Raw genomic sequence first — 14,262 nt, forward strand, 5'->3', positions numbered from 1 at the left:
CCCTCGGGGACTAAATCCCATTCTTGGGCTCCAGAGGCCTCGTTCCTACCACTGTACGCCACTGCGTGGGGTGCCCTAGGAACCCGCCTACCTCCCTACTGCCCTGAGGGCGGTTGGAGATGGTCTCAGCAGGTGTGGGAGATGAGGTAGGAGACGTCTTCAACGGGGTCCAAGGCTCATCTGGACCCAGTTCTCAGCCGAGAGACGGTGGAGAGGGCGTCAGAAAACGCAGGAGTGGCTCCCAGACCCAGGAGGGGACTCAGGGAAGCAGAGGCGCTTTCCTCGGCGGCTCTGGGGCCTTCCCAGCTCGCCCGGCCTCCCTGGAGGAGACGTCCCCCGGGGTGGAGCTGCCCAGGACCCCTTCCCAAGGGACGTCTCGGCCCCGCCTCCCGCATCTGGGGACAGTCAAAGGGCTCAGGTCAGAGGAGGAGCAGCCGGGGGCGCGGCCCCCACGTGGCCTCCTGGAACACCTGCCCACAGCGCGACACCTACGTCGCTCCTGACTTTCACAGAACAGCCTTGGCCCCGGCACGGCCTCGAACGCCTTGACCCCGCAGGGGAGGGGGACGAGGCTCCTTCGCTCCCACAGCAGCGTCGAATATGTGTGGAATACGCGTCGGTGTGGATCCGGCCTCAGCTTCCTGAGCCTGAATCAATGCCTCTAATCACGCGGGCGCTCAGCCGCGACGGGACCACAGAAATCTACCAGCAGCCCGTTTAAGGAGCGAAAAGGCCCAGCCCTCTCCTGCACTGTGGCGACGCCATTTCCCTGCGCCCCTAGCGCGGCCGCTTGGCTTTTGTTTGATGTGACGCTGGGCGGCAGCATCCTTCCCTGAGCCCTGGGGACCAGCGGGGACTACAGTACCCAGAAGGTTTTGGCTCCAGCCGCAGGGATGCTGAGCCAATCCGCGCTGAGAAAAGGGTCGTTTCCGCTTTGGGACCAACGGGTCGGGGAGGGACTTCCGGTATCACTTCAGTGGCGGTCATTTTTGCAGCGCTTGGGTGCATCCAGACCGTCAGAGCTTTGGGAGCGCTTTGTTTGGCGAGAGTCGGAAGGCGCGAGGGGAGGGGTCCTCCCGCTGAACAGTGGGGGATCTAAGGGTCGGCGGCGGCGGGGTTGACGGCTTTGCCTAGGTCCCCGCGCCTGTAGCTGTCGGGTCCCGGCCCCGCTCTGCCCACAGACTCCGATGGCTGCGGCCGCGCTGAGGGCCCCGACTCAGGTGAGCGCTGCCTCTACTGGGCCTCACCCTCCTTCATCCCCAAATTAGTGCCTTCTTGGGTCGCTACGGTCGAGATCCTCATGTCCAGTACAGTGGGGGCTCGTGGGTGGGGTCCCTATTTCCAGAACTTGGGTGATGAGGCACGGAAGAGGGTGACAGGCAAAGGGACCAGCGTTTCTAAACTCTTGGAGATACAGTGAAGAAGGTTCATACCTGGAGTGCCAAGGTGAGGAGTTTTCCCTCAATTCTTAGGATGCTAGGAGCCGTGGAGGGTTGTGTACAGAAGCGGCATATGTTCTGAGTTAGGTCTTTCGAAGTTTTCCAAAAACCTCATGGAGTTAGACTAGAATAGAATGGAATAACACAGAGGCACAGGGAGGTTGAGTTCTTGTGCAAGGTCCCACAGTTGCTAAGAGTTAGCACTGAGGACTGGAACGCTGAGGCTCAGAAATAATGCAGGCATCCTCAGTCCACCTGGCTCTGGCCTGGACAGGAATCCAGGGAAGCCTGAATTGGTAGAGCCCTGTATGGTCACCTGCCTTTCATGATCTTTGGCTTTCCACAGGTTACTGTGTCTCCAGAAACACATATGGACCTCACAAAGGTGAGTGGAGGGTGTCCCAGGCCCTCACTGGTCCTGGCCCCATCCTGGGGTTTTTTCATGGATCTTTTTGCCACCATCCAATTCTTTGACCTAAGGACTCTTTACAAACCCCAAGCTTGACATCCTGATTCTAGACTGGTGGTTATTTGTAGAAGTTCTTATTGCTGGCAGACAATGGAATGAGGTGTGAAAGGTTGCCCTGCCTACGTACAATAATGTGTAAGGTTGGCAGTGAAGCTGAGCTGGTTCAGGGAAACACAACTCTCCTTTCTTTCTCATGGGAACTCAGAGCAGCAGGGCAGGACTCAGGCCTGGAATGGCTCTGAGAAATTGGGTGTTTTTTCTGGAGGTGATGAGAACAATGGGAGGTTTACAGAAGAGAAGGGAGGTTATCTGACACTGGTCTCATCAGGTTCACTGTTAATGCAGCATAGAGAATACTCTGTGGGTGTGATGGAGGCGATAGAAAGACCAGGGAGGAGGCTACTGCGGTGGCCAAGGCGAGTTTTGATAGTGGCTTCACCAGTGTAGTGGCTGTGAAGGTAGAAGAAGTGGCTGGATTCTGGGTCAGATTTTTAATTAGGCCTGCTTGCATTTTCAGATTTTGAGCGTAAGAGATACTGGTCAAGCATTACTCCAGGCATTTTGAGTTTAGCATCTGGAAGGATGGAAGCTCCATCAAATAGCATGTAATAGGATTGATTTTATTTTTATTTTATTTATTTATTTGTCCATTTTTAGACAGAGTCTCACTCTGTCACTCAGGCTGGAGTGCAGTGGCTCGATCTCGGCTCATTGCAACCTCCACCTCCCGGGTTCAAGCGATCCTGCCTCAACCTCCTAAGTAGTTGGGACTACAGGCACATGCTACCGTGCCTGGCGAATTTTTTTTTTTTTTTTTTTTTTGTATTTTTAGTAGAGACAGGGTTTCACCATGTTGGCCAGGCTGGTCTCAAACTCCTGACCTCAAGTGATGCACCTGTCTTGGCCTGCCAAAGTGCTGGGATTACAGGCATGAGCCACCATGCCCAGCCAATTAATTTTCATTAAGGATAACAGGAGATTTGTCTTTAGCTATTATCATAGTCTGAGATATTCCAAAGAATGATATATGGAGACATCAAGTGAGTAGCTGTCCATGTACATCTAGAATTCTGGAAGTGGTATAAGATGGAGAAATCCAAAAGGTGGTGGCCAGTGTTTGGCCCAGAGTAGCTATGGGTCACAATTAGGAGTGGGTAATCCTGGTCATGAAGATAATGCTATTTATAATGCAGGAAAGGGCTGGGTGTGGTGGCTCATACCTGTAATCCTAGCACTTTGGGAGGCTGAGGCAGGCAGATCACCTGAGGTCAGGAGTTCTAGACCAGCTTGGCCAACATGGTGAAACTCCGTCTCTACTAAAAATACAAAAATTAGCCAGGTGTGGTGGCAGGCACCTGTAATCCCAGCTACTAGGGAGGCTGAGGCAGGAGAATTGCTTGAGCCCAGGAGGCGGAGGTTGCAGTAAGCCAAGATCATGCCACTGCACTCCAGCTTGGGTGACAGAGTGAGACTCCATCTCAAAAACAAAACAAAACAAAAAAACAGAAAAGGAAAGGTTGGGGCTATGACTGTGTCTCGTGCTTGGACACGTGGTAGAGGTGGTGAGCATCACAAACAGTTGTGAGAGAAAAGTGGTCATGGGAAGATTGTAGGAAAGAGGATGATCTGGTGTATTAGTCCATTTTCACACTGCTGATAAAGACAGCAAGTCTCTAGGAAGTTCCAGACTTTCCCATATTTTCCTGTCTTCTTCTGAGCCCTCCAAACTGTTCCAACTTCTGCCTGTTCCCCAGTTCCAAAATTGCTTCCACATTTTCAGTTATCTTTACAGCAGAGCCCCACTTTACTCATACTGATTTACTGTATTAGTCCATTTTCACGCTGCTGATAAAGATGTTTGAGACTAGATAATGTGTAAGGAAAAAGAGGTTTAATGGACTCACAATCCCATGTGGCTGGGGAGGCCTCATAATCATGGTGGAGGGTGATAGGCATGTCTTGCATGGCAGCAGACAAGAGAGAACTTGTTCAGGGGAACTCCCCCCTTATAAAACCATCAAATCTTGTGAGACTTATTTACTATCATGAGAACAGCATGGGAAAGGCCTGCTCGCATGATTCGATTACCTCCCACCAGGTCCCTCCCATGACATGGGAATTGTGGGAACTACAATTCAAGATGAGATTTGGGTGGGGACACAGCCAAATCATATCGTCTGATAAGTGGTCAAGGCTTCCAAGGCATTAGGGACATAAGACAGACATGGAGATAAAGAAATAATTGGTAGAAGATGACACTGAAGCCAGGTACAGTGGACTCTGTCCCTGCAAAATTCGTATGCTTAAACCCGAATTCCAGTGTGATGGTATTTGGAGGTCGGGCCTTTGGGAGATAATTAGGTCATGAGGGTGGAGCCCTAATGAATGGGATTAGTGAGTGCTCTTAAACAAAGAGGCCAGAGAGCTACTACCTAGTGCTCTTTCCAACAAGTGAGGATACAAAAAGTCAGCAGTCTGCAACCTGGAAAGAGCCCCTACCAGAACCTGACCATGCTGGCACTCTGATCTCAGGCTTCTTGCCTGCAGATCTGTGAGAAATAAATTTCTGTTGTTGATAAGCCACCCAGTTTGTGGTATTATGCTAGCAGCCCAAACTGACTAAAACACTAGGACTAGTGCTTATTCACCATGGTAAAAACTCACCAGGAATTTGTTGTGACCCTTGGTGAGTCTGGGGAGGGTGTCAGTCAAGCAGTTGAATAAGTTTAGGAGTACAAGTGTTCATCTGTATGAGTCATTAGGTTGGAGGTAGAGAGCCACTGAGAGTCTGTGCCACTGAGGCCACTGATTTTGAATGAGGGTTAAGAGGTGAGAGGAAGGTTGTTGATTGAAGAGGGGACATCAAGTGCAGCACAAGTGGAGGACGGCCATTGGTGTCTGACATCAGGTGATTCTTGGTGGCTGAGGTTGAAGCAAGGAACAGAGTCAGGAAGATAGCCCTTCAGAGCAGGATGGGGGCTGTCTATGACAGTAGGAACCATCAGAGGTCTGTGTAGCACTGGATGCTGTCTCAATTTGGCAGGCAGAGGGGTGGAGGTGGCCGTGGGAGTGAGACTGAGTGAGTATGGTTCAAAGAATGATGTGCACATGGAGAGGGAGTGTGAACTGAAGGACCCAGGCCCTGGCATTGAGGACTTAAGGGTCAAAGGTGAACCCACATTTGATTGTGTCTAGGAGGCACTATCTGAAAGACTCTTGGGGAACTGCCTGACAAGAAGGGATACACCCCTACATACTGGGCCCAAAGTTTAGATGTGGTGCATCCTGCCCACCTCCTGGTTGGTGCTATAGAAGGATACAGTGATCATTGGGACCATGAAGAGAGAGTAGGCATCTGTTTCTCCAGGGCCTGTATTTCCTTAAGGTGGGGATGATTGTGTGGGTGGATGAACTTGTGGAGGCATTGATTGTGGAGTGACCTGTCCCCATCATGACAGGGCTGTGTGACCTTTGAGGACATCGCCATTTACTTCTCACAGGACGAGTGGGGACTTCTTGATGAGGCTCAGAGACTCCTGTACCTTGAAGTGATGCTGGAGAACTTTGCCCTTGTAGCCTCACTGGGTAAGGCCCTAATACCAACTCCAGTGTCCTGGTCTGTCTATGGTCTTTTGCTGACTTCCCCACTTTCTTGGGATATGTGCTATGGGATCCAGCACTGTGCACTGCCTGAGCAGCCCTAACACCTGCTGCCCAGTGGTCTGGGAACACCTGCTGCCCAGTGGTCCGGGAACACCTGCCACTGGGCAGCAGGTATTCTTCAGTCAGCCAAATAGATCTCTGTTGCTTGCTGTCTTCTTGGCTGGGTGTCTGTGTTCAGATCCATGACACCTTGTGTCCCAAGTTCCCTGCACCCCCATCTGCTAGCTGACATTTTCTTGTGGCTACCTGTGTCATGATTGTAGTCACTGTCATTGTCTATACTTATGGGGACAATGGGCTCTTCTTACTCCTTCTAGTTTGTTTGTTTGTTTAATATTAACTTTCTTGCCCATGGGCTGTTGTGTGCTGAGTCGTTCTGCATCAGTGCTGATCACTCACATGTTCTGTCTTTCTGGTAGGACTTGGCTTCATGAAGGTCCCACATAGCTAGACAACTGAGGGTGTGCAGAGAAACCTGGTTGCTTTATAGGGTGAACATGGTCTCAGAGAAGGCCTGGGCTTGTTGAGTGGCAACTGGTTGGGGGCATGATATCCGGGCTGTTTTCAGATCACATAAGGAGCCTGTCCTGTTTTCACCACTGTTTGGGTGCACATGCCACTAGCCAAACCTCATTTCTATATTTTCTTCCCAGTACTTGACACTTTTCTGTCTTATTATTTTTATCTATGACTTCTAGCACCTGGCTGCCTCCACCTTTCTGATCTTCATGCGTCATCTGCTTCTCTGCACTGCTCCCTCTGCAGTGTTTTCCAACATTGACACACACATAATGTCTCATGAAGTATGTATATAAGATCACATGAAGATATGTGATCATATCACTTGCTACTCAGTTTCAGTTGTATTTTCCTGGGCTTGGGCACAGTCAACCTTCTGCACAGCATGCAGGTGTCACCAGCAGACAAGGTCCTCCTGAAGACTATGTGGTGAGTTTTAGGAATTGGAAGGCTACTCAAGGATAACTTTTGAGGCTGTTGGTAGAGGAATGGTTTGAAGAAAATGCCATTCCCTATCCTTCATCCCATCCTTGTGTCCTTTATTTGGTGAGGCCTCCCTCATTCTGTGATCTTTAGACATCCAGTATTGCAAAGCAACCCCTTCCTCAACTTGCCCCCAGCTCCATTATCCTCAAAACAAACCTGGTGAATCATTTGTTTGGTATGTGTGTAATGGGGCTTCTTGCTCTCAGCATAGTCAATGTATATTTCATCAGCAGTTCTCTGCTTTCAGGTTGTGGCCATGGAACAGAGGATGAAGAGACACCTTCTGACCAGAATGTTTCTGTAGGAGTGTCACAGTCAAAGGCAGGTTCATCCACACAGAAGACTCAATCCTGTGAAATGTGTGTCCCAGTCCTGAAAGATATTTTGCATCTAGCTGATCTCCCTGGGCGGAAACCATACTTGGTTGGAGAATGTACAAACCATCACCAGCACCAGAAGCATCACAGTGCAAAGAAATCCTTGAAGAGGGACATGGACAGAGCCTCATATATGGAGTGCTGCCTATTCCGTATGTCATTGAAGCCCTTTCGCAAATGGGAGGTTGGAAAGGACCTCCCAGCCATGTTGGGGCTTCTGAAGTCCCTGGTCTTTCCTGGAGGCAAGAAACCCAGCACAATTACTGAATGTGGAGAGGACATTCGCAGTCAAAAAAGTCATTACAAGTCAGGTGAATGTGGGAAGGCTTCCAGGCACAAACACACTCCTGTTTACCATCCAAGAGTCTACACTGGAAAAAAGCTTTATGAGTGTAGCAAATGTGGGAAAGCCTTCCGTGGCAAGTACTCACTTGTTCAGCACCAGAGAGTCCATACTGGAGAAAGGCCTTGGGAGTGCAATGAATGTGGAAAATTCTTTAGCCAAACCTCCCACCTGAATGACCATCGGAGAATCCACACCGGAGAAAGGCCTTATGAGTGCAGCGAATGTGGAAAATTATTTAGACAAAACTCCAGCCTTGTTGACCACCAGAAAATACACACTGGAGCAAGGCCTTATGAGTGTAGCCAGTGTGGGAAATCCTTTAGCCAAAAAGCCACCCTTGTTAAACACCAAAGAGTTCACACTGGAGAAAGGCCTTATAAGTGTAGTGAATGTGGGAATTCCTTTAGTCAAAGTGCCATTCTTAATCAACACCGAAGAATTCACACTGGAGCAAAGCCTTATGAGTGTGGCCAATGTGGGAAATCCTTTAGTCAAAAAGCTACCCTCATTAAACACCAGAGAGTTCACACTGGAGAAAGGCCTTATAAGTGTGGTGACTGTGGGAAATCCTTTAGTCAAAGCTCCATCCTTATTCAACACCGGAGAATTCATACTGGAGCAAGGCCTTATGAGTGTGGCCAGTGTGGAAAGTCCTTTAGCCAAAAGTCTGGTCTCATTCAACACCAAGTGGTTCACACTGGAGAAAGGCCTTATGAGTGCGACAAATGTGGGAATTCCTTTAGCCAATGCTCCAGCCTCATACATCACCAAAAATGTCATAACACATAGAGGCATCATGAATGCAGCAAATGTGGAAGCGCCTTCAACTCAAGATCTATCATCATTTAGCTCCTGAAAGTCCACACTTAAGTAGAGCCTTAGACCTACAGGGAATGTGCTGTCCCTGTAGTATTGTAGCAGTAGAGAGCCTTTGTGAGGGAGCCATCTGCCTGAAATTGAACCTCATTCTTCCTTGTTTCTCTGGTAGAAACCGTCTACCCTCTACCACCTTGCACAGTGGGCAATGGTCACCCCTATGTGCTAAGACAAGGCAGACATCTGTGTGTTCTCTTGTCTTTGGAGGAAATCTTGAGCAATCTAAGCCATTAGAGAAAATTCATTCTTTTTTCTGACTGATCACAGCATACATGTGACCCAGTTTTGGTCAGGAGGGCCCAGCCTTGGTTCTGCTGGACACATGTGCAAGGATTCCCTTCATGTAAATTCTTGGTCTCACATGACACTTGGTCATTCTTCCAGCCTCCAAGTCACCATGTGGTGAATGGCTGCCTCACATTGCTCCAGTTTGTGCACTAATAAAAGCCTTATATTTGAATCTACCTGTAGTCTTGGGGTTTTGTTTACTGTGTGGGGTGGCTGGGAAACAGACTTCAACTCTATATGAAGGAATGGATGGCTTTTGTGGGCCTCTGCAGGAAAAGTAAGATGACAGAGTAATTCTAATTCTGGTTTTGGTCATACTTGCTTTGCTACCTAAAATCTCCTAGGAAAAAATGCAAGGTTTTGGTCATTCTAATTTGTGGCCTGGATCCCTATTCTTTCTGTGAGACTAGAGGTCATCCTGAGGAGAGGCCAGCTGTTATGACAAGCATGTGTGCCTCCGGGAATAGGACGATTTTATTCCATTGTTTCCAGAGGATGTTATATGATGTCCAGTGCTGCTGAGAAGCTTTTCATGGGGTTCTATAAGGAGACACGCCCTGATATCAAACATTCCGTAGGCTGATGTCACGCAGAAGACAATGGGAGTCACATGTGAACTGTAATTGGTACAGAAATACCTGGGTATTTCTGTACTATGTGTTCTGTAGCAAACTAGTTGGAATGTGCCTCTTGTAAAAGTACATTTACAAATCGTCCCGTGACTGTGGCTTTGAGCAGTCATAGGACCTAGAAATCTGTGTATGTCCAATAGCTGAGGTTATTGTCAGCAAAAATAAAGGGTTTTTAAAAAAAAATTCTTGTTGGTTTTCTAGGTTGTTCACCTCAAGTGCATTGCTGTAGAGGCAGAAAAAGGAGGATAAAGATAATAGAAGTCCTATAGGCCAGGGATGTATTGATAGCTCTTGTGATTTCCACCAGTGTTGCTGTTGTCTCAAATTGCCACAGCCTTCATTGCTTGCCAACATTTCCTGCATGGAGGGATGCATGGTTGCCCTTCCCCAGGCCTGAAGAGAGAGTGCAGTCAGCATGAGATTGCTAGGCATTCTGGTTTCTGAAAGGTGGGTGATCAGATACTTTATTTTGAAACATGTTTTACACACTTTCTTCATGTGTAATTGACATGCCATAGTTTACATCCATTTATGGTGTATAATTTGAAGAGTTTGTCATACAAGCCTGTGAAACCATCATAATCATGATCATGAACATATTCATGATTTACCTCTTGCTGTTTTACAATCTCTGCGTACACTTTCCAGGCCTTCAGGAGTCCCGTCATTTACTTTCCCTACAGGAGAATAGTTTGTGTTTTCTAGGATTTTATGTGAATTGAATCATAAAATACTTACTCCATTTTTCCTGATGATGCACAATTTTTTTTTTGAGATGGAGTCTCACTCTGTCACCAGGCTGGAGTGCAGTGGCGCAATCTTGGCTCACTCCAACCTCCTCCTCCTGGGTTCCAGCGATTCTTCTGCCTCAGCGTCCTGAGAAGCTAGGACTACAGGCACGCACTACCATGCCCAACTAATTTTTTTTTTTGATATTTACATTTTTATTTTTATTATTATTATTATACTTTAAGTTTTAGGGTACATGTGCACAATGTGCAGGTTAGTTACATATGTATACATGTGCCATGCTGGTGTGCTGCACCCATTAACTCATCATTTAGCATTAGGTATATCTCCTAATGCTATCCCTCCCCCCTCCCCCAACCCCACAACGGTCCCCAGAGTGTTATGTTCCCCTTCCTGTGTCCATGTGTTCTCATTGTTCAATTCCCATCTATGAGTGAGAACATGTGGTGTTTGGTTTTTTGTCCTTGCGATAGTTTACTGAGAATGATGATTTCCAATTTCATCCATGTCCCTACAAAGGACATGAACTCATCATGTTTTATGGCTACATAGTATTCCATAGTGTATATATGCCACATTTTCTTAATCCAGTCTATCCTTGTTGGACATTTGGGTTGGTTCCAAGTCTTTACTATTGTGAATAGTGCGGCAATAAACATATGTGTGCATGTGTCTTTATAGCAGCATGATTTATAGTCCTTTGGGTGTATACCCAGTAATGGGATGGCTGGGTCAAATGGTATTTCTAGTTCTAGATCCCTGAGGAATTGCCACACTGACTTCCACAATGGTTGAACTAGTTTACAGTCCCACCAACAGTGTAAAAGTGTTCCTATTTCTCCACATCCTCTCCAGCACCTGTTGTTTCCTGACTTTTTAATGATTGCCATTCTAACTGGTGTGAGATGGTATCTCATTGTGGTTTTGATTTGCATTTCTCTGATGGCCAGTGATGATGAGCATTTTTTCATGTGTCTTTTGGATGCATAAATGTCTTCTTTTGAGAAATGTCTGTTCATATCCTTTGCCCACTTTTTGATGGGGTTGTTTGTTTTTTTCTTGTAAATTTGTTGGAGTTCATTGTAGATTCTGGATATTAGCCCTTTGTCAGATGAGTAGGTTGCAAAAATTTTCTCCCATTTTGTAGGTTGCCTGTTCACTCTGATGGTAGTTTCTTTTGCTGTGCAGAAGCTCTTGAGTTTAATTAGATCCCATTTGTCAATTTTGGCTTTTGTTGCCATTGCTTTTGGTGTTTTAGACATGAAGTCCTTGCCCATGCCTATGTCCTGAATGGTAATGCCTAGGTTTTCTTCTAGAGTTTTTATGGTTTTAGGTCTAACGTTTAAGTCTTTAATCCATCTTGAATTAATTTCTGTTTAAGGTGTAAGGAAGGGATCCAGATTCAGCTTTCTACGTATGGCTAGCCAGTTTTCCCAGCACCATTTATTAAATAGGGAATCCTTTCCCCATTGCTTATTTTTCTCAGGTTTGTCAAAGATCAGATAGTTGTAGATATGTGGCATTATTTCTGAGGGCTCTGTTCTGTTCCATTGATCTATATCTCTGTTTGGTACCAGTACCATGCTGTTTTGGTTACTGTAGCCTTGTAGTATAGTTTGAAGTCAGGTAGCGTGATGCCTACAGCTTTGTTCTTTTGGCTTAGGATTGACTTGGTGATGCGGGCTCTTTTTTGGTTCCATATGAACTTTAAAATAGTTTTTTCCAATTCTGTGAAGAAAGTCATTGGTAGCTTGATGGGGATGGCATTGAATCTATAAATTACCTTGGGCAGTATGGCCATTTTCACGATATTGATTCTTCCTACCCATGAGCATGGAATGTTCTTCCATTTGTTTGTATCCTCTTTTATTTCCCTGAGCAGTGGTTTGTAGTTCTCCTTGAAGAGGTCCTTCACGTCCCTTGTAAGTTGGATTCCTAAGTATTTTATTCTCTTTGAACCAATTGTGAATGGGAGTTCACTCATGATTTGGCTCTCTGTTTGTCTGTTATTGGTGTATAAGAATGCTTGTGATTTTTGTACATTGATTTTGTACCCTGAGACTTTGCTGAAGTTGCTTATCAGCTTAAGGAGATTTTGGGCTGAGACCATGGGGTTTTCTAGATATACAATCATGTCATCTGCAAACAGGGACAATTTGACTTTCTCTTTTCCTAATTGAATACCCTTTATTTCCTTCTCCTGCCTGATTGCCCTGGCCAGAACTTCCAACACTATGTTGAATAGGAGTGGTGAAAGAGGTCATCCCTGTCTTGTGCCAGTTTTCAAAGGGAATGCTTCCAGTTTTTGCCCATTCAGTATGATATTGGCTGTGGGTTTGTCATAGATAGCTCTTATTATTTTGAGATACGTTCCCATCAGTACCTAATTTATTGAGAGTTTTTAGCATGAAGTGTTGTTGAATTCTGTCAAAGGCCTTTTCTGCATCTATTGAGATAATCATGTGGTTTTTCTCTTTGGTTCTGTTTATATGCTGGATTACATTTATTGATTTTCATATGTTGAACCAGCCTTGCATCCCAGGGATGAAGCCCACTTGATCATGGTGGATAAGCTTTTAGATGTGCTGCTGGATTTGGTTTGCCAGTATTTTATTGAGGATTTTTGCATCAATGTTCATCAAGGATATTGGTCTAAAATTCTCCTTTTTGGTTGTGTCTCTGCCTGGCTTTGGTATCAGGATGCTGCTGGCCTCATAAAATGAGTTAGGGAGGATTCCCTCTTTTTCTATTGATTGGAATAGTTTCAGAAGGAATGGTACCAGTTCCTCCTTGTACCTCTGGTAGAATTCAGCTGTGAATCCATCTGGTCCTGGACTCTTTTTGGTTGGTAAGCTATTGATTATTGCCACAATTTCAGATCCTGTTATTGGTCTATTCAGAGATTCAACTTCTTCCTGGTTTAGTCTTAGGAGAGTGTATGTGTCAAGGAATTTATCCATTTCTTCTAGATTTTCTAGTTTATTTGCGTAGAGGTGTTTGTAGTATTCTCTGATGGTAGTTTGTATTTCTGTGGGATCGGTGGTGATATCCCCTTTATCATATTTTATTGTGTCTATTTGATTCTTCTCTCTTTTTTTCTTTATTAGTCTGGCTAGCGGTCTATCAATTTTGATCCTTTCAAAAAACCAGCTCATGGATTCATTAATTTTTTGAAGGGTTTTTTTTGTCTCTGTTTCCTTCAGTTCTGCTCTGATTTTAGTTATTTCTTGCCTTCTGCTAGCTTTTGAATGTATTTGCTCTTGTTTTTCTAGTTCTTTTAATTGTGATGTTAGGGTGTCAATTTTGGATCTTTTCTGCTTTCTCTTGTGGGCATTTAGTGCTATAAATTTCCCTCTACACACTGCTTTGAATGTGTCCCAGAGATTCTGGTATGTTGTGTCTTTTTTCTCATTGGTTTCAAAGAACATCTTTATTTCTGCCTTCATTTTGTTATGTACCCAGTAGTCATTCAGGAGCAGGTTGTTCAGTTTCCATGTAGTTGAGTGGTTTTGAGTGAGTTTCTTAATCCTGAGTTCTAGTTTGATTGCACTGTGGTCTGAGAGACAGTTTGTTATAATTTCTGTTCTTTTACATTTGCTGAGGAGAGCTTTCCTTCCAACTACGTGGTCAATTTTGGAATAGGTGTGGTGTGGTGCTGAAAAAAATGTATATTCTGTTGATTTGGGGCAGAGAGTTCTGTAGATGTCTATTAGGTCCGCTTGGTGCAGAGCTGAGTTCAATTCCTGGGTATCCTTGTTAACTTTCTGTCTTGTTGATCTGTCTAATGTTGACAGTGGGGTGTTAAAGTCTCCCATTATTATTGTGTGGGAGTCTAAGTCTCTTTGTAGGTCACTCAGGACTTGCTTTATGAATCTGCGTGCTCCTCTACTGGGTGCATATATATTTAGGATAGTTAGCTCTTCTTGTTGAATTGATCCCTTTACCATTATGTAATGGCCTTCTTTGTCTCTTTTGATCTTTGTTGGTTTAAAGTTTGTTTTATCAGAGACTAGGATTGCAACCCCTGCCTTTCTTTGTTTTCCATTTGCTTGGTAGATCTTCCTCCATCCTTTTATTTTGAGCCTATGTGTGTCTCTGCACGTGAGATGGGTTTCCTGAATACAGCACACTGATGGGTCTTGACTCTTATCCAATTTGCCAGTCTGTGTCTTTTAATTGGAGCATTTCATCCATTTACATTTAAAGTTAATATTGTTATGTGTGAATTTGATCCTGTCATTATGATGTTAGCTGGTTATTTTGCTCGTTAGTTGATGCAGTTTCTTCCTAGTCTCGATAGTCTTTACATTTTGGCATGATTTTGCAGCGGCTGGTACCGGTTGTTCCTTTCCATGTTTAGCGCTTCCTTCAGGAGCTCTTTTAGGGCAGGCCTGGTGGTGACAAAATCTCTCAGCAT

General features: G+C 45.5%; 1 protein-coding gene across 3 annotated transcripts; it reads left to right on the forward strand.

Moving 5' to 3' along the window:
• Nucleotides 1-426: 426 nt before the first annotated feature.
• ZIK1 (zinc finger protein interacting with K protein 1) lies at nucleotides 427-8,639 on the forward strand. Of its 3 annotated transcripts, none has more exons than XM_024238237.2 (4): nucleotides 427-1,220; nucleotides 1,786-1,824; nucleotides 5,367-5,493; nucleotides 6,824-8,639. In XM_024238237.2, the coding sequence occupies exons 1-4, from the start codon at nucleotides 1,188-1,190 to the stop codon at nucleotides 8,086-8,088; spliced, it is 1,464 nt and encodes a 487-aa protein (XP_024094005.1). In that variant the 5' UTR covers nucleotides 427-1,187; the 3' UTR covers nucleotides 8,089-8,639. The 3 variants fall into 3 exon arrangements, with proteins under 3 accessions (XP_024094005.1, XP_054397212.1, XP_024094006.1); XM_024238238.3 differs by having other exon boundaries at nucleotides 968-1,446; XM_054541237.2 differs by lacking the exon at nucleotides 1,786-1,824 and having other exon boundaries at nucleotides 957-1,220.
• Nucleotides 8,640-14,262: the final 5,623 nt, after the last annotated feature.

This window comes from Pongo abelii, chromosome 20 (genome assembly GCF_028885655.2).
Source record: "Pongo abelii isolate AG06213 chromosome 20, NHGRI_mPonAbe1-v2.0_pri, whole genome shotgun sequence".
In the NCBI taxonomy this organism is placed as follows: domain Eukaryota; kingdom Metazoa; phylum Chordata; class Mammalia; order Primates; family Hominidae; genus Pongo; species Pongo abelii.